Source organism: Falco naumanni, chromosome 3 (assembly GCF_017639655.2).
Source record: "Falco naumanni isolate bFalNau1 chromosome 3, bFalNau1.pat, whole genome shotgun sequence".
NCBI classification, from domain to species: domain Eukaryota; kingdom Metazoa; phylum Chordata; class Aves; order Falconiformes; family Falconidae; genus Falco; species Falco naumanni.
This window is the reverse complement of record NC_054056.1, coordinates 8,354,032-8,379,658: the sequence shown is the minus strand read 5'-3', so window position 1 is coordinate 8,379,658 and position 25,627 is coordinate 8,354,032. Positions and strand designations below refer to the sequence as shown.

The 25,627-nt window shown below is 39.2% G+C and overlaps 1 protein-coding gene across 5 annotated transcripts in view; it reads left to right on the top strand.

Annotated features, from left to right (window-relative positions):
* The window catches only part of RERE (arginine-glutamic acid dipeptide repeats), a 254,169-nt gene that overhangs the window by 151,975 nt on the left and 76,567 nt on the right, over positions 1-25,627 (top strand). For all 5 annotated transcript variants that reach the window (XM_040585411.1, XM_040585410.1, XM_040585408.1 and 2 more), the window contains 4 exons: positions 765-813; positions 4,504-4,628; positions 5,507-5,606; positions 21,520-21,618. In XM_040585411.1, coding sequence (XP_040441345.1) covers positions 765-813; positions 4,504-4,628; positions 5,507-5,606; positions 21,520-21,618 — 373 coding nt within the window. The remainder of the gene's footprint in view (positions 1-764; positions 814-4,503; positions 4,629-5,506; positions 5,607-21,519; positions 21,619-25,627) is intronic.

Below are 25,627 nucleotides of genomic sequence, written 5' to 3'. Positions count from 1 at the left end.
AGATAATTTTGAATGTGAGATCCAGAGTAACTTAAATAGTTCTCCATGAACTCTGCCTGGAAAAAGATAAATTAGTTTTGCCAATTCTGGTAATGCAAGGCTCTGTTCTTCAAAGATTAACACCCCAAATATTTTTAAGATATTTTCTGTTTCAAAATGAAAATGACCATGAAGATGTTCATGAGGAACGTGGTATTTCCTATGTACTAATCTATAGCACAGTGCTTAGCATGTTGCCTGCTTTATTTTAGGTTTGGTGTTGAAATAAGCAGCTAAAGGAACAGTACTAGTAAAAGCTGTTCTTGGGAGGTGATTCGTTGCATAGCAGGCTTTGGGCTGGCTGGCTAAAGCATAGAGCAGTTCAGAGCTGTAGAGAACTTCAGAGGCTTTTAAAGGATTCTTTTGATTAGAAGTCAGTGCTACTTCTGCATCACATTAAATTTAAATATCAAAAACTAGGCAGGTGTGTGTCCCATGAGCTGCTGACTGCTTTCTTGCTGCTCTGAGGACAGATCGCATTGATCCTCTTCTTGACTTCGACTGCTTGACTGAAGTTTCTGACTAGCCCTGTTGGTTTTTGCCATTTGCAGCATGGCCTGTAATACACCTGGGTGTATCCTTTCTTGTTTTCTTAATAATGTATTATTTTTGCTTCTTTTCCATTTGCATTGGGAATTCAGTGACAAAAAATACAGAATATGATCCTAAATTACATTAATTGTAATTCTTTCTCATTGCTGTTTTTTTCCCCCCTTATATATTAGGAGGCTAAACAGTACCCAAGGTGAAATCAGAGTTGGACCCAGCCACCAGGTAATGGATTTTGTTTGTATTCTAATACCCAGAGGGCATGCTTTTGCCACTTAGTCTGTTCAGATGACACCTATTTGAAATTGTATGCATTCAAATAGAGTGAGCTTTTTAGATTCATCATGAGTTCTTTAGAATTCCTTAGCTCGGTTAATGAGATTTTTCGATGTCAAATGTTGATACGCTAATGATTTTTACTAGCAAAAGTACTCTTGAGTTAATTCTGGAATGAGATTGAAGGAATATGAGTAACTACTAGAAATAATGGAAGAATCTCAGCTATTATTGGACGCATTCTGGAATTAAAAATGAATGATTCTCAGCTGGCTTTCAGCAAGTAATGTTTTTTTAGAACTATTCGGTGGTGTTTCCCAGTTACATTGAAAGTAGATCTTTTAACTTTAATTTGCATAGTAAAATTGTCAAGTTGATAGTTTGTTGCCTATAACAATTAGTCTTTTTCATGAATCTATGTATTTAAACAAAATGGAGTTCTTTTAGAATGTATTAGAAAAAGACAGGAGTTTTCAAAGAACAACATTACAAAATCAGATGGATGGGGGGGAACTTTAACCCCGAGAAAGGTTTGTTTCCTGAACAGCAGCTGTATTGAGATATATTTATGCCTGTATTCATCTTTTAACACAGGGTATAGTGCTTTTAAGTATGTCTGTTAATGTAGCTGTCATTACTGCAGAATTCACAGTAACCTTGCTCTCCCTTTTATGTTTGTCTCTGAACATGCTCTGGTGTCGTGTCTGTGGCTTGCTTACACTTGAGGTCTGCACATGCTCTCTCCCTAGGTTTTTGTGTGTTAAATGAGTTTGGCCTACCAACTAAATGAAGTTGGTACTTCAGCATGAAAGTCACAGGGGCCACTGTGCATTTAGTCATTCAACAATTGTGTTAAAAATGAAATTAGTATTTCTAATTGGAGCAGGTCTGGCAGCTGTTGGGGTTAGGCCTCCTTCTAAATACCTTCTTCCTGTGTTGCCATGTGCCAACATTACCAACTTGGTCCTCCATTGCTGTTCAGGAGATTGGCTGGTCTTCACCCTTCTACCTGCATAATTTTCACACAAAGCAGTTTAAATTCTTCCTAACCAGGAGGCATGGTAATTCTGGACAATTACTGATATATCCCATTTGTCCATAGTCTATGGAAGTCATGTTACAATTACAGTATCTCATTCATATTTCCCAAGTCTTTTTTATGCAGGCATTCATTTCACTTTCTGATCTTGAAGAGAGGGTAAGTTTTGATTTTTAAAGACAGGGAGACCTCAACTGTATTGTTTGTTTGGCTGTGAGAAGCAGTAAGAACTAAAGACCAGTGCATTGAGATCTTTGGATTGTTGAAATTGAGAAAGCATGCTGCATGTATTCAAACACTGGGAAGCAGAATAAGGTTAAGACTCTAGATGTTGGTTTGTTCCTGGTGTGTTCTAATTGGAGGGGGATCCTTCATAAGCATTGAAAATAATCTGTTGTTAAAGAGTGTTAACATACAACTTTGGTTCATAAGGCCAGATCTGTCACTAGGAACAGAGTGCTCTCCTTTACGTGTGGAATTGACTTTGTACTGTCCAAGTGCTGGATTTTTGCATCCAAGTGATGAATATTCACTCAGACTCTTTTTAAAATCTTGTTTAATAACTAGTGAAAGTAAACATTTATGCAACGTATATAACATTCTTAAGGATGTTTCGCATTTAGAGGAAAACAGTCCTTGGCAATTAAACCTGTACTAATCTTTTCACTAGTCATAATAAGAGTACTGTAAATGATACCTTCAAAACAACTTTAATCTCAAATTGTCATCTAATATTTTGGCAGGTGTTAGTCACCTGTGCTGTAAGGTGTAATTACCAGATGCATTTATGGATGGAAAAAAAGAAGTAGGAAGAAGTTCCACTGTTTTAGAATACTGATAATTTTTGCTTGCTTAATATTTCAAACTTCCACTGTTCTTTCACTCATTTGCTGAGCATCTTGTGTTTCTGCCAAATGCCATCACTAAGAGGATATATACTCATCTTGTTAATTAGCATAAGGTATAATGTTAAGATACGTGAATGGTTGATTGTAGGCTGTGGTAGAAAGTCAGGTTGAGGTTTGTATTTGCTGCTTTCCTCCTTCTATAGTCTGATTAATTCTGTGGAAAATATAAAACTAGTCTCTGCGCACTGGGCTTTGTCAGCTCTGAGATGGATATACTTTCCTTCACCCACCTTAGTGAGAATAGGGTATATGTACCACAGTCCAGTAACAACCCTGAGATCCCAGTAGTGGTTTCTGGTGAATATCTGTTGCCTTCATTTTCCTTAAATTGTGCATCTTACAGATTCCTGGGGACTGCTGGGTTTTTTTGGTATTTGATACACTGACACCTCGAAGTACTGCTACTATCATAATTGCAAGTAGGGACACAAGTGAAGATAAATGTTTTGTAGAATTGCAGTTGTTCTCAAAATTCATATGCATAAGAGGATGACAGTGGGTCTTGGCTAAACTTTCTCTTAGGAAGACTTCAGGCTAACAAGTTATTGAACAGAGGTGCCCAAGAGGAAGTTGCTCTTCAGAGTACATAGTAATTGAGCATGTTCCTAGGGAACATAAGGATGAACACTCATTTGCGAAAGCACCCTGGTTGCTAGAATGCGTACCTCTTGTAGACACCTCACCTTGGTAAAATGCTTGCTTTTCTTTTTCCAGAAGAAAAGTTCAATGACATACCCACTTTCCCAGGCAAGAAGTAAAATAAAGTACAGATTAAAGAGCAGAACATGAAAGACATCTGAACCTGTGACTTGTAATTACTGGTTATGTTTAAATGTTGCCTCTCAAATATGTTTAGCGTTGTAAGTATAGGAGGTAATTACAGGGCTTAAAAGCTGTTTCTGAAGAGGCTCTCGGCTATCTCATCCCATGGCAGTAGATGACTAGAGATGCTAATTGGGTCTCTGGATACAGCGTAATACTTATTTAGTGGCAGAGTTCATCACTGAGCCATCTCACTTTCAGGAAATGTCTTTTATTTCTCTTCAGAATTTTAATGTTTTACTGAGGGCTTAATTTTAAACTTCGTATCAAGTGTGTAGAGTTTTTTATTGATGTGAAATGGTACGTGCATGGTAGCCGCATTATTGCCACCTTTTATAGTAGTAGGTTGTATGAATATGTTTTAGCCTGGCAAGCAGGAGCTGTAGCCACATCTTTTTTTTTTTTTCTTTTTTTTTTTTTGTGACAAATGAAAACTGTCTCTTTGAGGGTCGGTTGTCCAACAGTGTTTGACTTCTACACATCGGAGGGCTACATGTGCAGTACAAAATGGTTTGCTTTCAAGCTGTAATTTTTCTGCAGGCATGCTTGTACTTGGTCTATATACAGAAGGGCTTCGCTTGTGGTGGACTGAGAGGTGGTGTTAACGCTGCATATTTGTCAGAAAATGAACTGCACTCCTAAAAGGAGGAATGCTTGATAAAGTGAATAGATTTGGGGCTTGATGACCCAATTTCCTCAAACTTCTGAAACCTGAACAAGTAGCTTCACCACCTGTTGTCTGAATATCTTTCACCTATGAGACCATAGTATTTCAGGGGACTTACAAATTTTATTACTAATAACACTTGTGCATCCTCTTAGCATTTTTAACAACTGTAATGTCTGTGTGAACTCTTAATCTTTTTCCAGGCTAAGCTTCCTGATCTGCAGCCATTTCCTTCCCCAGATGGTGACACAGTGACGCAGCATGAAGAACTTGTGTGGATGCCAGGAGTCAATGATTGTGACTTACTTATGTACCTTAGGGCAGCAAGGTAATTTCAGCCAAGATAATACCAGTGTCTGTAGAATGCTGTAGTGGAAATGTGGGCTGGCATGTACATGCAGTTGGCTACGGTCACTCCTTTCTGTGCTGTTTTGGTGTAGCATGGATGTCAGCCAGATAAGCTGAAATGTTTACTTGAAGACAAGAATGCCCCGATTTGATGTTGGGCCAACACAGAATCTTTCCCTTGGCTGTGGCTTTTGAACTTCAAGTGCAAAGCCAGCAGTATGGGCTAGCATGATAGAGCATTGGTTGTGTACCATGTAACAAGGGAAGTTAAGTGCTACAAGTGGAATATCCGTGATGGCATAGGATTTCTTCATAGACTATATGTTTTTAGAATGAGCTCTGGTTAGCGTTTCAGTTTCGTACAGGTCTCTAGTATGCCTGGTAGATTAACCAGATGCACTGGTGGGCCTCACAATAATTCAGCTATTAGTAAATTACTTGCAGTTTACAAGAATCAGAGATGTGGGGAATCTGCAATTTGTTAGTTTTCTAACATAATGACACTGTGATTGCAGAAGAGGTTTGCTGTTTCTGGTGAGGCTCTGTCCTCAGGTATGGATATGGTATCTTACATAATCCTGACCAGACTTTGGTACTACTTCAGTGCAGACTTTTAATTGATGAAACCCATTCTAGATTTTAATTTTCATTTTGAATTAATTATTCCATATGCTGAGGCAACTCAGGTTTGCGTAACAACTAGCAGTGTTTGTGGTGCCTCATTTTGTTTGTTTCCACAGTATTGCCAGGCCCTGAAATTTTCAATTTAAGGTGTAAATTTACTACTTCTGTATTGCATGATGTGTGCATCAAACAGTAGCTGAAAAATTTAAACTTTTTTTTCCTCAAACTATAAAGGAGCATGGCAGCTTTTGCAGGCATGTGCGATGGAGGGTCCACAGAAGATGGTTGTGTTGCAGCCTCCCGTGACGACACTACGCTTAATGCACTCAATACAGTAAGTATATAGAACTACTGTATGGAAGAGCAGTCTTTCCATTTATTACTGGACTACTTAAAGCATGTAGTATATAAAATATTTAGCAGGTAAATTAGATTTTGTTAGGATCACAGTATGAGTACAGTAGTAGCTTAGGTTATCATAACTTCCTTTCAAATAACACATAGTTTCCAAAATCTAAACTACAGACTTTGTGATAAACTTTTGGGTGCTGCCTTTGAGGTGACAGCTAGTGAATATTCTCTATGGGAAGCTGCTTGGGTCAAGTACACCAGCTGGAATTGTTAATCGCGTTTGTTGGTCCTTTCATTCAGTCCAGCTAGTTTCTAGTTGTAGGAAAAGATTATTTCCTAGAAGGGAAATGCATAATGCTGTCAGATATATAGTGTCGTGTATGGAATAATGACTGGAACTTATCCCACTCATGATCCAGTTTTCATTATCATTTATGTTTGGATGCGTGTGTGTCCGGTTCTCTTGCATAAACATAGTGTGTGTAAATAAAGTGTTACTGAGTAGATACATAGATGTGCATGTATGTTGTGATACTCACACGGTTTCAGTGCCACTACAGCCATTAACTCTTTTGGGGAGGGTGGGGGCCACTAATGTCCATAAATCACGATACACAAATTTTTTCTTTTCTTTCCTTTTTTTTTTTTTTTTAAATCAAGCTGAAGAAACTAGTCTGTCATTCTATGTTTTTTGGTAACATAGTGAAATCTGTAGTTGGTTATTTCCCCAGACACCTATCTGCAGCTATTGGAGAATTGTGGTGTGGTGGTATTGACTCTGAGATGACTTTTGTGTGTCTTCATTGACTCCTTCCTGAAATATAATAAAAGGAATTATGTGTAACCGGTCATATGTTACTCCGAAAAAACACATGGACAGATCTGCTGAATCTACCAATGAATGATTTTCATTCTTCCTTTCTGTGTCACCTTTTATCCATAAAACATATTGTGGAGGTATCAACATTTGAGCTCTGTCCTGTCATTTTCACGATTATTGGCTATGGTCTAATCACATGCACTTGTAAAAGCTGTGGAAAGGATAGGAAATACTCTTTGCTGAGTGAGTCTCTAGGTAAATCTATAACATGTTTTGGGGCAATCACAATAAAATTGTACTGGCCCCCTGGGCAGCTGGTAGGACTGGAAGCTGGAAGCAACCTCAGTTGAGCAAGTTTTTTGTGAAGCTGCCACAGAAAGATGCAGTGTCCAGCTTGGGCTTTAATTTTCAAAGATCTCCTTTTTTAAAGTAGTTTTAAGCATATTCTGCCTCAGTGTTCAGCACCATGACTATATACAGTGACTAGTGTGTTCTTTGTTCACAATGATTGAGGCTCAAGTAATTTGTTTTTATTCAGTAAAAATAAAACTACTAGTGATACCAACAAAAAACTTATTAGCCAATTTGCAGGAGTACAACCTACTGTTAAATATCACCTAATGGCCACAATATTATGTCTGCCTCTGCTTTTATGCTCTGATTATTTACGGTTGCATAGTTTTAAACTATTTGTTTATAAAATTCTTAAAAGCTTGTAGATGGTGTGCTACACCTCAGAAACTGAGCAGTAATCACTGCAACAGAAAAAAGATTATCTGTTTCTTTAGAGAAAGTATCTGAAGCATGTTTGATGGTTTTATTGAAGTGAGTGGAACTGACTATCAAAATAATCACATATGCTTTTTATAATTAATTTACTGTCAGTAAAGCATCTCATTACACAAAGCTTTTAAATACTTCAGAATGTTAAAAAGAAGCTCAGTCTGTGTAAGTTACAGAACTGGTTTGTAACTGGTTAAGTCCATGATTAGGTATGTATGACTTGATAGCTACGCTACAGTTAAAATGCCGATATTCTTAAACAAGAAAAATGTTCCTTATGCAACATTACTTACCAAAACCACTCTCATTGGGGTTTTTGTTTTATTTCTGCATATATTTGATGACATATTTGAGAGACTGTATCCATTTTTGTCTTGTTTCCTGTAACAGACAGGATTAAAATAGGATTAAGATCTAAAATGTGCCCCCATAATACTTACTAAATAAACAGCAGCAGAACTTTCATTCTTATTCTGCAAAATTTTTAAAATACAGTCTACATACTTGCACGTGTAACCAGCTGAAATCCAAGATCAAATTATGTCCCAAAATTAAAATCTTCCTTGTTCTCACTTTTACTTCGCAAAGTCAAGTGTTATTTCTCAGTGCTTCACAGTGAGTGCTTGACCGTGGCTGGACGCCAGGTGCCCACTGACGCTGCTCTCACACTCCCCTCCTCAACCGGTCAGGGAAGAGAGAACATAAGGAAAGGCTCATGGGTCCAAATAAAGACAGGGAGATCACTCAGCTATTGCCATTATGGGCGAGACGGATTTGACTTGGGGAAATTAGTTGCATTTATTACCATTCAAATCAGAGTAGGATAATGGGAACGAAAATCAAAACAAAAACACCTTCCCCCCACCCCTCCATTCTTCCTGGGCTTCGCTTCATTCCTCATTTCTCTACATCCTCCCCACAAGCGGTGCAGGGGACAGGGAATGGGGTTACGGTTGGTTCGTCACATGTTGTCTCTGCTGCTCCTTCCTCGCCGCATCTCCCCCTGCTCCAGCGTGGGGTCCCTCCCACAGGGGACAGTTCTCCATGAACTGCTCCAGCGAGTCCTTCTTCACAAAGTGCTCCAGCGTGGGTCCCTCGCGGAGTCACAGGTCCTGCCAGCAAACCTGCTCCAGTGCGGGCTTTCCATGGGTCATAGCCTGCTTCAGGCATCCCCCTGCTGTGGTGTGGGGGGCCCTCCCTGGGCTGCAGGCGGGGGTCTGCTCCACCACGGCCCTCCCTGGGCTGCAGGCGGGGGTCTGCTCCACCACGGCCCTCCCTGGGCTGCAGGCGGGGATCTGCTCCACCACGGCCCTCCCTGGGCTGCAGGCGGGGATCTGCTCCACCACGGCCCTCGCTGGGCTGCAGGACAGCCTGCCTCACCACGGCCTTCACCACGGGCTGCTGGGGAACCTCCGCTCCGGCACCTGGAGCATCTCCTGCCCTCCTGCCCTGCCCTGGGTGTCTGCAGGGCTGTTGCTCTCACGTGTTCTCGCTCCTCTCTTGCGCTGGTGCAGATTTTTCTTCCCCCCCTATCCTAGCGGCACTGCCACAGTCGCTGATGGGCTCGGCTGTGGCCAGTGGTGGGTCCAGCCGGGAGGCAGCTGGCACAGGCTCCATCAGGCACAGGGAAGCTTCTAGCAGCTTCTCGCAGAAGCTGCCCCTGTAGCCCCCCACTAGCAAACCCTTGCCGTGCAAACCCACTACAACTTTACAGCTGAGGTGAATGTATAAATCTTAGTCCTTTGATTCCTTTTATAAAGATAGCGAGCGTGTTGAAAGTTTTTTATACTCTTTGATAAGGATCACAGTTAAGTGTGTATTGCACATCCACTTCAGCCTGTTTTACATTTTATTTCCTTCCTTTCTCTTGGGATGGATGCCATCTGGTTCTGGTGGCTTACCTCACTCTAGAATTTTCAAAGTTGGTCCTTACCATCCTTCTTAAAGACTCAAATCTCTATTAAGGCCAGTAATCATCAAAGAGCTTTTGGAATTGGAATTTCTTTCCCCTTGTCATCTATAATAAAAGGCTAATGCAGAAAATTCATTTAACTTCACTGTTTCACTATCTACTTCAATTACCCCCTTTAATCACTTGGGAGTCTAAGGAGCCTGTAGTTGCACTTCTAGTCTTGCTTCTGAGACTTAGATGAGTCCCAAAATACTTCATTTCTGCTCTTCTGATTCTTTCTTTTTGTATATCTAGTAGAGATTTATTTCAGATAAGCACTGCTGATTTACATACTGAATTGGGAGTTTCACACTTCTGAAATAAAAGCACGATACAAACTCCTTAATTTATCCCCTTAAGAATCTTGTTTGTGTAATATTTTGATGGCTGTTGTCGTGACTTCCCCTCAATATGACATCGCAATGTATGGCAGTAAGGCTTAACCCTGTAGTGTTGTGGTAATAGTCTCATTAACTTCAGCTTTGCTGTAGTTTCTCTTTTGTAGGTCTTGTGGTGCAAGTCATCTTTTCCTTTCTAAGCTAATATTCAGCCCTGTATTGACAGAGTATAGTCCCCATTAAATAATCTGCCCGAACATGGACTGTTGTACTTCCAAGGAAATGCAATCTGCAAGGTTTAACCTTAATGACTCTTGAAAGGTCCTTAGGTTTCTGCAATGTTTGGCTTATTCATGCTTCAAAAACTTACTCTGTGTGCCAGTACTGTTCATTGCAACTTTTAGAAACCGGTGAAGATGCTTTCCTTGTTAACTTTGAATTTTTCTAGAAAAGTGTTTTATTATGAAAAATAGTTCTGTCAGGTGGGATATTTTAAGAAACTTTGACTTATTTCCGAGAGCCTACTTTTTTGACTAATTTAAAATAGTTTAGATAGGTAATTAACTTTCTGACAAAAAGGTGCCTTTTTTTCTTTCTGTTCACCACCTATTTAAAACACAGCAGATTTACATCAGTTTTATCTTATAAATAATTTGTGCACTAGGTTGTGATTTTGTTTAGAAACTGTCACAGGTGACCCAGAAGATTAAAATAAAAAAAAAATATTTGATACAGCATGTTTTCTTACTGTGGAAATCTAATAAACTTCAGAGCAGCGTTTCATATAAATTAGTCTTGACAAGCTTTGCTAGTGTTTTATTTATGTAAAAACAGATGCTGTAGCCCCCAGAAGGATTTGTTGTTAATTATACCAGATAGAAATGATGATCATGAAGGCCACAATACAACATAAATATATATAGCAGCTCATTGAAATGATTATTCACTTAATGTGCCAGGTAGATTTCAACTACTGTTCCTTTGTTTGGCTATTGGGATGTGATGCCACGTTTGTCATTGTAACCCTTAGGAAGGAAATGAAGTCTTCATTTGGAGTCTGTTGCCCTCCTGATGCTTGCTGGCTGTCATACTGAGAGGTGTGGAGGAGGATCGATTAGTTCCTGAAGTCTTTTGTCATGATATTTTGAGATGGAGAGGGTTTTTTTTGTTCCAGGACCATAGAACAGGTAGCTGAATGTGGCTGACTTTCTAAAATTAGCTGGTTTGTGCTTTATTTAAATATTCATGAGGAAAGGTTGTTTGAAGCGTTAGACCTTAAAATATTAATCGTGTAAAACAAAAACATGCATATTCAGTATATTTTTATTTTTCCAGTTTCATACCCAGGAAGCTCTTTTTATTGGTGAAATGGTAGGTGATGGAAATATTTTCATTTTTTTATAGCTACGCATTTTCTCCTATCTTGTGATCTGGAGAAGCACATTGCTTCGAGGCAGAACTCTTCCTTGCAAGTGAAAAGGGAAATGGAAATGCTAATTTGAGTTACTCGCAAACCTTGTTTTGGGTCACTGTGGACAACATTATTGCATTCTGAGATCTAGCATGATTGATGTGAAAGTCTTATCATTAATACTTGGTAGTAATGAACTTAGCCTTTTTAGTGCGTTTGGGCTTTAAGTGTGGATAGGCATTGCTTTTTAATAATCAGAATACCATCAAAAAGCCCCTCAAAACAGTATTTACAAGATAACTGTGGAGGTCCTTAGCAAGAAAATCATGCAGGAGAGCTAGGACTTAATCAGGCAGTTGTGGGTTGTTTTGTTGGTTGGTTGTTTTTTTTTGAGTGGTGGTGGGTGGTGGTGGTGGTGTTTTGTTTTGGGTGGGTTTTTTTGGTTGGGTGGGTTTTTTTGTTTGTTCTAGGCTAATTGAAGTTTGGAAATCAATTGAAAAACATTAGAACTCATTCCCTTTCCAAGCTGGCTAGTTTAACTACCTTATTTTGTTAGTATTCTTTACTTGCTAGTGCAAGCATCTGACACACTGTTTTGTTTTCTTCTGTGGAAGGAAGGAATGCCTTGTGGAAATATTTTAAATGTATCCAATGGTAATGCCAGTATGTTTTACTTGTGAAAAATTTCTTCTGTAACACATGTAATTACTGGGTAACTTGGGCCATCTGTAATACTTAGGTGGAGCATGGGGAAAAGGAGTTCCAATTTTCAAATGAAAATAAAGACAACCCTGCCCTTCAGTTCTGTGACAGGATCAAATTCCAGCATGGTCAGACAAGCAGGTGAAACTGTATTTTTAGTTGTTTCCTTGTTCTCCTGAGTTTCTGTAGAGACTTCAATTCTGGTATTACATTTTGCAAAACTACTCTCAGACAAAGGAAATTCAGTACTTAAATGTTCCTTCATTGCTGGACTGCGAACTTACCAGAGGTATGATGCTGGTACTTGTTACGGAGAACATCCTCCTTGTCCTTGTCATACTTTGAAGCTAACGTACAGTGTCAAAATATTTAAGCAGATTACTGGACTGTGGCTTGCAGTGAGAGACAACTCTGGTGAAGTTCTTCCCATGCAGTTCAGTATTGCCCTATGAAGAAAAGTACTAGGAAGCATTAAAGATCAGATTAACTAAGAATACCAGAAAGCTTACTGGCATCATCTTAAGAGCTGTGTTTTAAATTTATACCTTAGACTTGAGAAGGCTAATTTCAGTGGCATATGGATCATTTTTATCTTGCTCCTTAGGAATTTAAAGGAGTTTTGCCTTTCCCCTAATATCCAGAGCCATGTAAATCACTTCTCAAATAAAATTCAGAAGTGATAACTGCATTGTAAGTCTGCAATTTCTTCCAGGTTAATTTACACTAATAGATTGGTAGTAGTCCCTTTTTATTGCATTCATTAGAAATACTGTAAACTCTTAATGTGCTAGAGAGCTTATAGGCAAGTCAGGTAAAGGTCAGTCATTCTGAAACCTGGTTTTGTACATGTGAAAAAGTAGCATGCAAACTTAGGAAGCAGTAAGTCTCCAGCTCCACTGTGTGGGGTGAAGTACTGAGACTTTTTTGAGATGGAAGATAAATATTCATATACATTTGTATCACAGTACACACATGATGATACGCAGAAGGACCTTATAGAAGCTTGCTATGTAGCTTGCCTACATAGGCACAATAGCCAAGGTTTTATTAGTATGTCTTCACATGAAAAACTGTTCTTGTTTTCACAATGTTTTCCTCAATGTGTCTTCCTTTTATTATCCCACCCTCACATACGTTGTCTACTGAGAGAATTGTATAGGAGTATTTTGGCATGATTGTTGTAGGCTTATTAAGGGTTTGCAAAGGTATATTGTAAATACAGAGAAGTGTTTTGTGGCTTTTTAACAGTATTCTGGTTATGAAAACTTTTATGTGACCTCCGAAGTGGTGGTTTTGTGGTTTTGTTCATTTTTCAAAACAAAGCACGTACTGCTTGCGGGTTACTCTAAAGTGACATCATTTCACACATGCAGAGTGTAGGACAGCTAACGAGTAGTTGAATCAGCACAACTGAGGAGGTAGGAACTTCTCAAATGATTCTTGCAGTGGAAAGATTTGTGTTGGCTTGCCTTTAGTTAAAACTTAAAGATGTCCTTCTCAAAGTTAACAGGCAAGGAGAATGACTTTTTCATTTTAAAAAAAACATGTTTCTGGTAGGGTGGTTATCTGGTGATAATTGCAGCTGTATTGGATCCCTTGACACTCTGAGTGTGCTTTCATTCACAATACAAGAAATACAGCAAATGAAACAATCGAAGTGAGCAGTTATCGCCTGCTCTGTGCCTTAATATCACGTTCATCTTAGGCAGAAGCATATGTCTGTTTCTATATCTAGCAGATTGTGGCACACAAGCAAAAACTCTGCTTTCAACTTTATTGCTCAGAGTTGTTCACCTCAAAGAAATGAGGTGTTGTTGCCTCTGATGTATCATTAAAAGAAAGTGTGAGAGCTATTAGTGCCCTAGAATACTGTAATAGGAAGCAAGGAGTTCTTCCATTGTTTGGAATCTCACTTTGCACTTTAGGGGTAATGTTAGAACTTCACTGAAATAAATGGTCGTTTCATCTTCAGTAGAAGAGAAGTAAGCAAAAGCTTTTGAGGGTATAAGTCAGTCATTGCATCTGGAATTTGGGTATACAGAGGCTGGAAGAACTGATTTTTAAAAGGACTTAATGAAGACACGTTACAAAAATTGGAGCTGGCAAGCCCTGCAGATTAGAGCTAGCAAAAAAGTGTTTTAAGGCTACAACAGTGATTTCGGAGAACAGAAATGACTGACAAAACAGGTTTGGAAAAAAATATGCTCAGAAAATTCATCCTGCTCTGTGGTAGAAAGCTGATGCCCTAGATCTGACAATCCATTGAAAGATTGTAACATGGTGAATATTTAGCATAAACATGGTTGCTACTGCTGGCAAGTACAGTGGAGTAAATTTGGGGTAAATCTTGGTGTCGTTTCTTCCCCTGCCTTCCTCCCATGTCTTTGCATCTGTCCCCCAGAGCTCTGCTTTAATAGCAGATTTGTTTTAAGATCTTTTTTGTGCTTCATACTAATACGTAGGCCAGAGACTCACGACCTGTTTTTATCCTTTATCGCTTTTGAGCTATTCCTGCTGTTCAGAGTTTCTATGGCTCTTTTCTCAGAGAATCCAGGTCAAGAAGGAATTAAATTACTATTTCATTCTCAGTTTTAAAGAAATTCTAGAATTATAATTCATTCTTCATGTTTTGATTCAAGAGAAGCTGTGAGCGTCAGTTACATAAACAGCAGACCCTAGAAAAGAAACTGGAAGCGTCACTGTGCAAGCTCAGTGTGTAAGAGCACATCTCAAGAGGTTTTGGTCATTTTGTTGTGTGTGTTGTTTTTGCTGGGGAAATCAAAGAGCTAGCAACTCTACTTATCCTCATGTGGTAAGGAAATATCACCACTTAAGCTTGCATACTACTACATGGAAGAAAGGCAAAACAATCACATGTTAATATTGTATAAATGTCTCTGTGCTAATAGCGTTCTGACTTCTCATAGCACTATTACATGGGAACGTGTCATGAGTGACAAACATGACGGTGTAATATCGGTTTAAGGAAATTCACTTCTAAGTAAGATGTCACCCAGACAAATCACTCTGTGTTTTAACTTGCCCTTAGACCAGATTTTCTTGTTCATTAACTACAGACAAGGTTGAAAGCATAAAAAATTATTTAAGTATATGTTAGCATTTCTTATTACTAGTTCTCATTTTGGATGAGTCTTAATTAACAGCTACTTTCATGGTTCAGATGAGGTAGCATAGCACTTCAGGGGCCATCGCTATCTGCCTGGGCATGTTGGAAAACGAAGCCACCTCTAGTGCATAAAACAATTTTGCCACTTCGAATTTTCATTCATCCTTATCCTTGCTCTTAGGGGAAAGACTTCAGCACTCTATTTGTAAGATGAGTCGAGAAATCTTTCTAGAGAAACTGTTGAAAAGGGCATATAAAAAGGGCTAAAAATGTCTGCCATGGTTACTTTAAAAAACTTCTGGGGAATATGTGAAAGATTTTTTTTAAGTTTTTTTGGGGTTTTTTTTAGTTCTGTTGAAAGTTTTGCAGGTGCTTGGCAAGCTCTTGCCCTGGATGCTTGTGGAGCACTGGCCATGCCTGTTGTATTGACCCACAAAGCCAGCTGGCACAGTTACCTCCCTCTATTGTTTTGTATTTTGCAACTGTATGTTGAGCTGTTCGGAAGAATCCTGGCAATCCCAGCGTGTGAAAAGTGGATGTAACACAAGCATCTGGCTTTTTAATCTCCATCATTAACATCTTAGATCACTTTGTAGCAATTATTTAGAAACTTAAAATAGATTAGAACTGGAGGGACGAGATGTAAGTTGCTTTTTCCCAAGTAGTGGGGACTGATTTCTATATTTTGAAGCTGTCAGGTATCACAAATTTGGTATTTAAAAAAACCCCAGAACTAGTAGTAGTATTTTTTTTTAAGTAGCTTACTGATTTCTGTCACCATGTTTTTTTTGTTAGCTTGGCCTGCAACAGAATTTGACTGTGTCAGCAAGTGACAAATCAAGATTTCCCAGTTAACTGTGACAGCATGTTGGCAAAACAAGATTGTTGGGCAGAGTGGTTTTTTTGGATCGTTTACGTTCTTGATTGGTCCAAGGTTCTCTTGTCCTTGGGCACCAGAGGGAGCTCAGCAAAGTGGTTTGGTTCTCTGAGAGTGCAGTATATTTTTTCTCTGATCCAGATTGTTCAGTGTGTTGCAGCAGGTGGGAAGGATGTAGAATTTCAAAGAGCGGGGGGGGGAACGAAATTTCTGGAATTAAAGGCTGTTTGGGGCTACTGTCTTGTTGGGAACCAGACGGGGTTGATAAGATTCAAATCTTGCTGTTTTGGAGGATGAGCATTTTAATGCTGCAAATTTGAAAATGGATTTTGCTGTTTCACCTAATGAGATATATTTGCTATAGAGCATATTCCATTTGATAGTAGGTCAAGATGTCCATAGCTATAAAGAGTTTCTGTATCAAACAGAGATTTGTCAGCTCTGCTGCTGAAAAGTGGCCTGAATTACATTTTGTATTTAATTAGGTGCTTGGATTAGAGCAATTACACCAAAAGGCCTAGCTGCTCAAGCCACGTGGCAGTAATTCTTGGTCTGCTTTTCATTTTCCTTGTTGTCTGTCTTGTTGTTTCCTTCTGTCTCCCCTTTATTTTCTACCCTTTTAAACATGCCACGGTTTTACAGAGAGCTACTGGGTATCTTGAACTTTGGCTCCTTCAGTGAGAGGAGCAAATCCCTCATTAGTAAGTACAATGTTCTTCAGCCTGCACAGCTTAAAATAACTGGTGCTTAAATAGGGATGTTAGGTAAATATCGACAGTGCACTACCAGGCAAATACCATCGTCTTTTGCAATTCCGCTGAAGTATCTTGCTTGGCAGCAGTGAAAAATTTCTTTTGACTCATCTGTATCACTCGACTATTAAAATGCTCTTGCAATACTGGTAGTATTTACCTCATGTTCGGCAGTTCAGGCTTTATGTTTCTGTGCCCTGACAAGTAACGTGATTTGTCTGTGACCAGACATAATTTGGTGGAAGAGCCAGCACTCGAACCTGAAGAACTCCTGAATTCCAGTGCTGTCCTGTAAATGCTGGACATGACTGCATTTCTGTGTTCTGGCTGAACAATCCCTTTTGCTTTTATTGGCTTTTCTGTGTAGGTTGCAAAGTAGTTCAGTACTGCCTTCTCACTGTATAGTAGCAATTTTTCCTTCGAGAAGACAACTCTGAAATCTAAGACTGTTCTTCAATGGACCACAATTATTTAATACTGTAGCATGAATACAGCCTTAGATGGGCTTTTCAATGGAGGTCATAATGACTGTAATTGCAAAAGGATGCCTTCCTGAAGTAGAAACTGCCAGATGCAATGCCATTCTGATCTAAAAAGGTCACAGTAAAAGGGACATTTAAATTAAGTTATAAATTACAATTGAAGAACAATATTTTGATGAGCAAGACCAGAAATGTCAGAGCTGCAAGATGTAATTCATGGGTTCATTACAGAACAGGGGTGCCTGACAGCTGAGCCATGCCAGAAGGAGAATTTATTTGCAACATCACAGACAGAAAATGTCAGCTCTGCTGAGAAGCTGTAGTAGAAACTTGAAACCTTGTGGTAATGTGCAGACTTTATGGTGATAAGGCTTGCCTGTGATCTAGCATTGTTTAATGACTGTTGTAATATAAATGAGGTTTTTGGACACATGCACATTCAGAATTTTTCTTCAATCTAAAATCTTGTCCATTGATGCAGAAGTTGTTATATTTTCTGTTTTAAAGTATAAGCACATTTGTGTTGACTGCTTTTGTTGCAGCTGTATACATACATAATGTCACAGTGGTTCAGAATTTAGATGGCCAAGTTAATGCTGAATATGGTGTTCTCTGGATGACAGGATAGTAACCTAGTGTTTATAGCAATACCTTGAGAAGTTCAACCAGAAATTAATGAAACCATAGCTAGTCATCATTAGCTAATAGTTATGTGTTTCAGTTGTTTGCCAATGAAGTGTTTATATATGTTGAATGACCAGAAGTAATAAGAGAATGAGCCAGATGGAAACACGTAAATTTAGCTCCGGCACTTATATTAAAATTTTTGTTTTCCCTTTTTGCTGCATTATCCTACACTCCTGGCACTTATAAAAGCTTCCCCACCCCCCTTGCTAAGGTAACATTTTTCAGGAGACTCTAATCCTGTGTCAGGTCCCTTGTTTTCACAACTGTCTTCTGTTACATGATACTTCTTCTCTTACTTCTGTGCTTATGGGTTTTGTGATTGTTATTAATATAGTTACTTGGTCAAAAGTTAATGCTTGTATTTTCTATTGCTGATTTGGGAACAGTTCTGATGGCCTGTAAACTCTTCTGGTTTTCTAACAGGCCACCAGTGTAGTTGCCTGTTAGACCAGTCCATTCTTTCTGGGCTTGTTGGATTTTTGGGTTTTTTTATGGATTGAACTGCTTGGGCAATAGGGCTGCCAGAGAAAAAACATGCTGTCCTTGTGGTGGCAAAATAAAGATGCCCTCCAAGTTACAAAGAGGCTTGGCATTACTGCATGTTTTGGGAGGGAGCAAACTGGGAAAAGAAACAGAAGCACTGTTCTCTTCAACACTGTCAGGTTTTCTAACTGAAAATTCTTTTAGGTTGTGGCATGCACAGAAAAGAATATTTGCAAGGTGAGCTGGCAAAACTGAGTACTTTTTTCTTTAAGATGGATCTGTTCCCAGTGCTGCAGTGCAAATAAGGAGAAAAATTACTGTGTACCCAGTAGAAAAGATAACATCTTCTTTTCATGCCTTTAAGTAGGTATTGCATATCACAGGTGTCCTGAAAACGCAGGTTCTAAAGAAGTTTAAGGTCAGTAGTGTCGTTTGAGTATTGGCATTGAGATCTGCACTGCAAGCCTACTTTTCTGCTCTTATCTCTTGACTTCGGGCTGGTGTAAGATGCACAAAGATCATTGTTTCACTTGCGCAGAAGTGCAGTCATGAGGGTTGATACTGATGTAGTCCACAGAGACAGATTTATAAGCCATTGGTCTGTTGTACATTAGGAAATTTCGCCTGGGGAGACAGGTTTGAAAGCACTGGTTTCTATGAAGTGATCTCAGTTAATGCATCTCCCTGACTTAGAGCCGTGTGAGGTGCTGTTGATGGCTCTGGTGTGTTCATGCATCTCCTTAGCAGCAGCATGCAGAGATCAGGTAGCGAAGGAAATTATTTGATGGAAGTTGAAACACTGTTTTCTATGGTTGCTCTGCATTAGCACATATAGTTACAATTATTGCACAGGGTATCTGTCACTTCCCCGTAGGTGCCATATAGAAAGCTGAAAATTAATGGGAAACTACTCTGGCTTAGTTTTGTTTCTTGTTCCCATTATATTGGCCAAGCACTTGTTTCGTTGCAGTAACACCCTGTATGCTATTTTTGTTTGAGTTGTTGGGGGGGGGGGTGGGGTGGGGGGGGGGGTGGGAATGTTGAGGCCACCAGTTTGGGGAACATTACTGTTTGTTCTAAAAACACATTGCAGGTAATGATCAGAGGTCTTGGCCAAACAGTGACCTTTTATTTTTAGAAGTACTTAAAAGTGTCTTTAGCAGTCCCCAAGTATATAAAAAAAATTGAATGACCCAATAACTTGGAGGTGGAAGAGCTCCTTCATCAGTTCAATATCTGTTCATACTGATGATAGAAGATTTGAGTCAATTTGTGTGCATTGTAACCCGTAATGTACTAATTTCTTCCTGCACACAGCTGATCACTTGTTCATCCCTGTCAGTAGGAGGTATACAGTATGACTTTTGAGGCCTCATTTTCCAGAGGGCTGTGCACTTCTGCTGCTAAAGCTAACCTGTCCTCTGCATTTTTGTACCTCAGACCACCTCTTCGAGGTGTTCAGTAACAATTGTTGATCAAATTGTTTTCTGGAAACTGGATTCTTCAGGTGTTACAAAGGAGGCTTGAAATTATACAGAACTAAAATTCCATCAGCAAGTGGAATAAGTTGGTTCTTATTTTTAATACCTTGAGGTTCATGTGCAGGGGCTTCACTGAAGAAAACAATGTCATTTTGAGTGCACTTTGTGCTGCAAACAGATTGGGTTTATAGACTGCCACAATCCATTCTGTGGCATTTGTGACCAGAAAACAGAGATCTTAATAAAATAGATGGTAAGATGGCATGGCATAATGTGGTATCCAAAATCCACCGTTTCATAAAGTGCCCTGGTGTGGTATACTACAGTGCCTTGTGTGAAATGGGTATTTCTTGTTATCTGAAATTCCCTGTCCATTTATGGTACCATTTTTATTGAAAAAGTGAACCCTGCTGTGTAAAAAAGCAGTGCCTTTACAGATGCACAAGCTATTTAAAACCTGAGTTGACAAAAGCCAGGAAGTGGAAGTGAAGACTGTTTTGTACCAGCTCTTACAGATGTGCTTTCTTTTCACAGCTGCATGAGTCCAGTACGGAGTGCAGTTTTGCTTTCCATTTCCCAGCTTTTGGCAAGTTCTGCTGCAGCTCTTGGAAACTTACTGAATATCTCGGAGAAGTGCAGTGGCTCTGGAGCCATGCAGGCTTTCTTTCAGCAGGCTTGTCCCATCTGAAACCTAGATTCAACAGTGTTGCAGCTTTAAAGAGCCATAATATATATATATATGTTTATAATGCATACACACACATATATATGCACACACATCTGTAATTTGCTGTAAAAGTCATCACAGCAATCTTAAGTTGCCACTTGACTTTCTTCCTTCTGTAAGTTGTACGGCGCTTTCAAAAGTCAGTGCACAAGCCTTTTATAGAGAGATTAATTACTGGCAGAACTGTACAGAGCTGGCTTTCAGCAGGAACTGATTTTTATTATAGTCTGACTAAAAGACTTTTCTGTAGGGCCAGTGATTTCGTTTTTCCTTTCTATCTTGATTCACATAACTGCCTTAATTTCTTAGTAGAAATCATATCTACTTAACAGAAGTAAATTTGAGTAATTTACTTGCAGTTTTTAAAAGTCTCTGAATCATGCTACTGGACACAGTATGAACGCAGGGCACTTCTTTTCAGAAGACACAGAGCAGGCTCCTGAATAGTCCTTCTGTTCTTAAAATCCTACTGTACTTTGAAAATGGGACAGGCTATAAACCTGCAGTGTGCTAAATGTTTTCTATCAAGAGTCAAGAGCCAGAGATTCTCATGGGCTCGTTGTTGAATGGATTTTTTTCTTCCAGTGTAGTTCTACCTCACCCTGATTTAACAGTTTGCTTCAGATAGCTTTTGATGATATAGGTAACAAAGTTATGGTAGAAAATAAGGTGCACTGCAGGCTGTGACCAGCTGAAAAAGTAATGTTATCTTAGGCATCCCTAGTTGCTTTCATCTAGTCCTGTAGCTATTTGTAGAGGTTTTGTTTCTCTTCCATATTTGTTTTCCAAGAACATGGTGATCTTTGCAGTGCAGTGAAAATAAGAGAATATTCTGGATGGGTAAACAACATACTGTGATTTACAGTCACTCCTGTATGTTATTTTTTTCAGTTGGTTTTACTAATCTGAACAAAATATGCTGCATAAAATATAACTCCTTTTGAAAAAAACTTTGTTGGCGCTTTTTATAATTTTCCTTGGAATTTAATGTAAAAACATTTTTTAAAGTTAACAAAATATTCAGTACTTTATGGGTTCAGACATTATCTGTGAGAAGTTTAGAAAGGAAGGGAAAAATGTACTTGTTTTGATGCTGTTTCTTCCACTAGTAAAACCCCAATTATCCTTCAGGTTGTTTAAATTTCACTTCATATATCAACAGTAAAAATAATTAGACATAGAACATCTCATGTGGCCCCCTATAGTGATTTTTGTCCAATATCAGCTCACTGCTAATTCCATTGAATGATCTATTTGTCTTCTTTACTTTTTTAGCTACATGAAAGTAACTATGATGCCGGAAAAGCCCTGCAGCGCTTGGTGAAGAAACCTGTGCCAAAACTGATTGAGAAGTGTTGGACTGAAGATGAAGTGGTAGGGAAATTAATAATTCCCTTGGCCCTAGCTTCTGTCACTTCTGTCTGTCCCTCCCTCCCTCCTCCTGTCCCTCATTCGTCCTGTCCCTCTTTCCTTCCTCTCTTTTCTTTACGGCAAAGAAGAAGGGCAGATAATTTGCTGCACAGGATAAATTTTTGTACAATTCTGAAGTTAGTGGGCTCTTGTTTGATATACAGAACTTCATTAGACTGGGGAAAATACCTTTCTAATAGCAGAAAAAGAGAGAAGATGAAGACACTGTTTCTGAGAGCATGCTGTAGGGTAAATGAACAGCTGCCAAACTGCTGGACTCTGAAGTTTCACTTTCATTTTCACCTCCATGAAGGCTGGCCACGTTCATTAACTAAAGCGGGACAAGATGTGAAAGGCATACAAAGTATTGTCTCTTGTTTTTTTCCTAGTAGTATTGGAGGAGGCTTACAGTGTCAGCTCAGGCTGGCTAATCTGAGGTTGGATATCAGTGTTTCTCGTAAACAGAGTTTGTCCCTTCTTCCCCCCATATGGACTATTAGAAAGCGTTTACTGACATTGTTCTTGATGGAGGAGTCTTTGACAAAAAGCAGACCAGAAGTAGGTTACCTGAACGCTGGGATTTAGCCGTGCCATCCACATCTATTTTAAAGTATGTAGAAATTGTCAGGCTCCAAAACTGTACTGAAAACGGGGCATCCATCTTCTGTGTAGCTCCCAAAGTGAATTTGCTGAATTTGGGGCATGCAGTAAATATGCAGTGGGATGTTGTGTCCTCACAGTTATGGACCTGGCGTTGCTGTGGGATCTGGGCTCATACAATTTACCATCCTTGTACAGTGTAAGTCTCGTCAGCCTGTGCAACTCGGTAGTCACACTGCTGGTTCTTCCATGTGATTGCTGTGGCAGCGTGTGCTGGTAGTTAGGCTTTCTAGGTTTGGGATTGTAGTGCTGGCAGAGAAGGAAGATGTAAATGTGTTGTTTTTTCCTTCGGACAGAGGTTGAAGTTTTTGTGTGTACGGTTTTGGATTGAAATGTTACCGTTGTTACTAGCCTACTAAAAGATAGTGCTCTGTGGGCTGATTGGTGCGGGGGAAAAAAAATTAACCTGAGAAAAGATACTTTTTCTTAAAAGCTGTAGTTGACAGGATGTGCTGCTGGGAAAGCACTTCACACTGAAATGGACATGTTTTTTGTTTCTAAGTATTTTTCCAGAATTTGGGGGAGATGATACCTGTGTGACAATTAGTGAAGCAGAGGTGCTTCTTGTGGTTGGTTCTGTAGATTGGTTGCTGCAATTGTGGGGTTTCTGCTGGCTTAATTTTGATACATATGATAAAAGCTACTGTACTTATTAAACAGTGTTCTGTAAGGTTGTAAGCTGAAATAAACAGTGAAGTTGGGAGCAAAATGTAGATTCTTAATTTGCTGATACCTTGTAAACAGATTCTTAAATACTGCAATCAACACAAGTTGCATTTTCTGGCAGCATTTTGAATCCAAATGCTGCTTGTTTTTCAGCTCTTTCTTTGTCACACCTTGCAGCTTAAGCTAGCACACAGGTACTTGAGTGTAGAAAAAAAAAAAGGGGGGGGGGGGGGGGGGTGAAGGGAGCAAATCTCATGCATTTTCAGTACCCAGGAGAAATGCTGAACAAGTCCACTTGGATTACCGCCTGAAAATATTTTTGCATTTTAGTGCTTATATTAATTATGCCTAACAGAATAGATTTATGTGAAGTGTAACATGTAAGAAGATAGTGCCTCTTCAGCAAGCTGACTAGGCATGCCTGGTTTTGTAAAAATGGAAAAATGTTATATTTCAATAATTGGGCTGCAGTGTGCACTAAAATAGAAAATCAGATGATTGGAAGTTAGTTATGATAAAATATTTATCATAGAACAACTTAAGACTTGATTACAGTTTTTACCTTTCACTGTTGGAAAAGCTTCTTCTCTCATGTATATAAATGAAAAATGTGATACAGTACAAGACAGCATTGCTTATGTAAAAGTGACAACAGAAAAGTTTGGTGGTATTTCTTTTTTCTCCTTTGAATTTTTAAGCTAGTTAATTGGTAAAGAATTTGAAGTAAATAAAAATTGTGATCTTGTTAAGCTACTAATATAGTTGGCACTGATGCTGTAAAATAGAACTAATAATGGGTGAAACTTTCATGGTCTCAGCATTTTTTTAATTATTCAGACAATGGCTGGAGAGACCTTTAAGCTCTACTTTCTCTGAAATTCTTTCATTTCAGAGTTATTCTGATATTCTATTATTCTTAAATCAGGATATTTAAGTTATCAGGGGGTTATTCCAATGCATTATGTGTGCTTGTGCTCTCCTTATGTAAACCTTTTTGCAAAAGCTAGATTTAGGGGTAGGCCAGGCCATATAAAACCTGTATTAAAGTAGGCTTATTCTGAAATCCAACAAAGAACCTTTGTGGTAAGGAGGCTGCCTGAAGTTGTAGAGTGAAAAGGGATCATGTGCTAACACTGGCAGCAAAGTGAAGGAGAAGATGAGTAAAAAGCCTAGAACTCAGTTTTCTGGTAAGTTTTACAGTTACCCTGTCATAAAAGGGACTTTTGTTTAGGGAACCGACTATTGGAACAAATAGTTCAAGTGCTCTGCCCTGGCTTAGTGAGTTTGTATTCATACTGCTTTAACCTTTTGTTTTGTCTGCATACATTTTTTTTTCCCCACATACGTGGTTGAAGTGTACAGTGCCAGCACCTCTTTTTTTCCTGCATAGATTTTTTTGGTCTCATTATGTTTTTCCATCAGCTACACTATGTTGTGAATGCCACGACTGCTGCAGCTCAGGGTTTTTTGATGAGCAGCTCATGTTAGATGATAGAGAATAGAGCCTTACAAATAGAAAAAGCAAAGTTTGTTGAAAAGTGAAACATTACTTTGAAAGTACACACTCCTGAGTACAGAATAATGATCTTTGACTCCATAAATCATAGTCAGTCTCAGCTCATTTTATCATATTTGTTCTTGTTCTGTTCCATCCAATTCTCCAGAAACATTTGGCAGCCCTCCAGCCTCAGCAGAGCCAAAGATCAAACTGTGCCCTTATTTATAGACAGCTAAGCTCCACCTGCACAACTTCATAGCATGTTTGTCCCTGGCAGTTTGTAGAAAATTCTGGATTAAAGCAGCTGTACTGCACTTCTGAGCATTTCAGAGACTTGCAGGGGAAGCTGCCTAATTGTTGTTGGCTGTTTGAAACTGAGGAAAGCTTTCTGCATGATACATAGGGTGCTAAAGCTGCTTAGGAACTCCACAACAAAGTATTTTTCAGAAGACCCTGAGATGTCATACCCAAAGTTTGGCCAAAACAATTAGATATTGTTGAGTACCTTATTCAGTGTGTGTGCCCCCTCTATCTCGTGATGGCAGATGATGAGCAGGGGAAGCCCCCAGTAATGTGGCTGGCTGATGATTCAAGAGACCCACTTCTAAGGGAAGTGGAAAACCCAGCTGATATTTATGCTGGACTTAGAATTATACTGTTCTTGTGGCTCAGCAAATACCTACCTACTTAGTTTTTGCTACTTGGATAAATAAGCAGATTACACAGCAGGTACAAACCTTCAGTCAGTTGATACCCTTAACCGCGCATGGTTCTGTGGCATGCAACCGATTAAAATAGTGTAGATCATAGCTTTTGGGGTCTCAGTGTTTCCATTCCTGCCTTTCTAATGTTATAGTAATATTCTGCTCCTTGCCATGCCTCTGGACCCCCCAAAAAAGTCACCCTCCCCTTTTGTTTCTTAAGTTTATTTTCTGTCAGATTTTTAAGGCGGGAATCAGAATAGTTCTGTTTCAGGGAAGATGTAAAGTTGTGTGCCTGTGTGGAGAACAGAGGGAAAGGAGCATTGTGGTAATGTCGAGTAATTGGGCAGGTGGCAAAAGCAACTGAAGTGTAGTTAGATGGATGCAGGGAAAGAACTGACTTAATACTAAACTAGTTCTTAAAGCTTTACACTAAGTCAAAAATCCT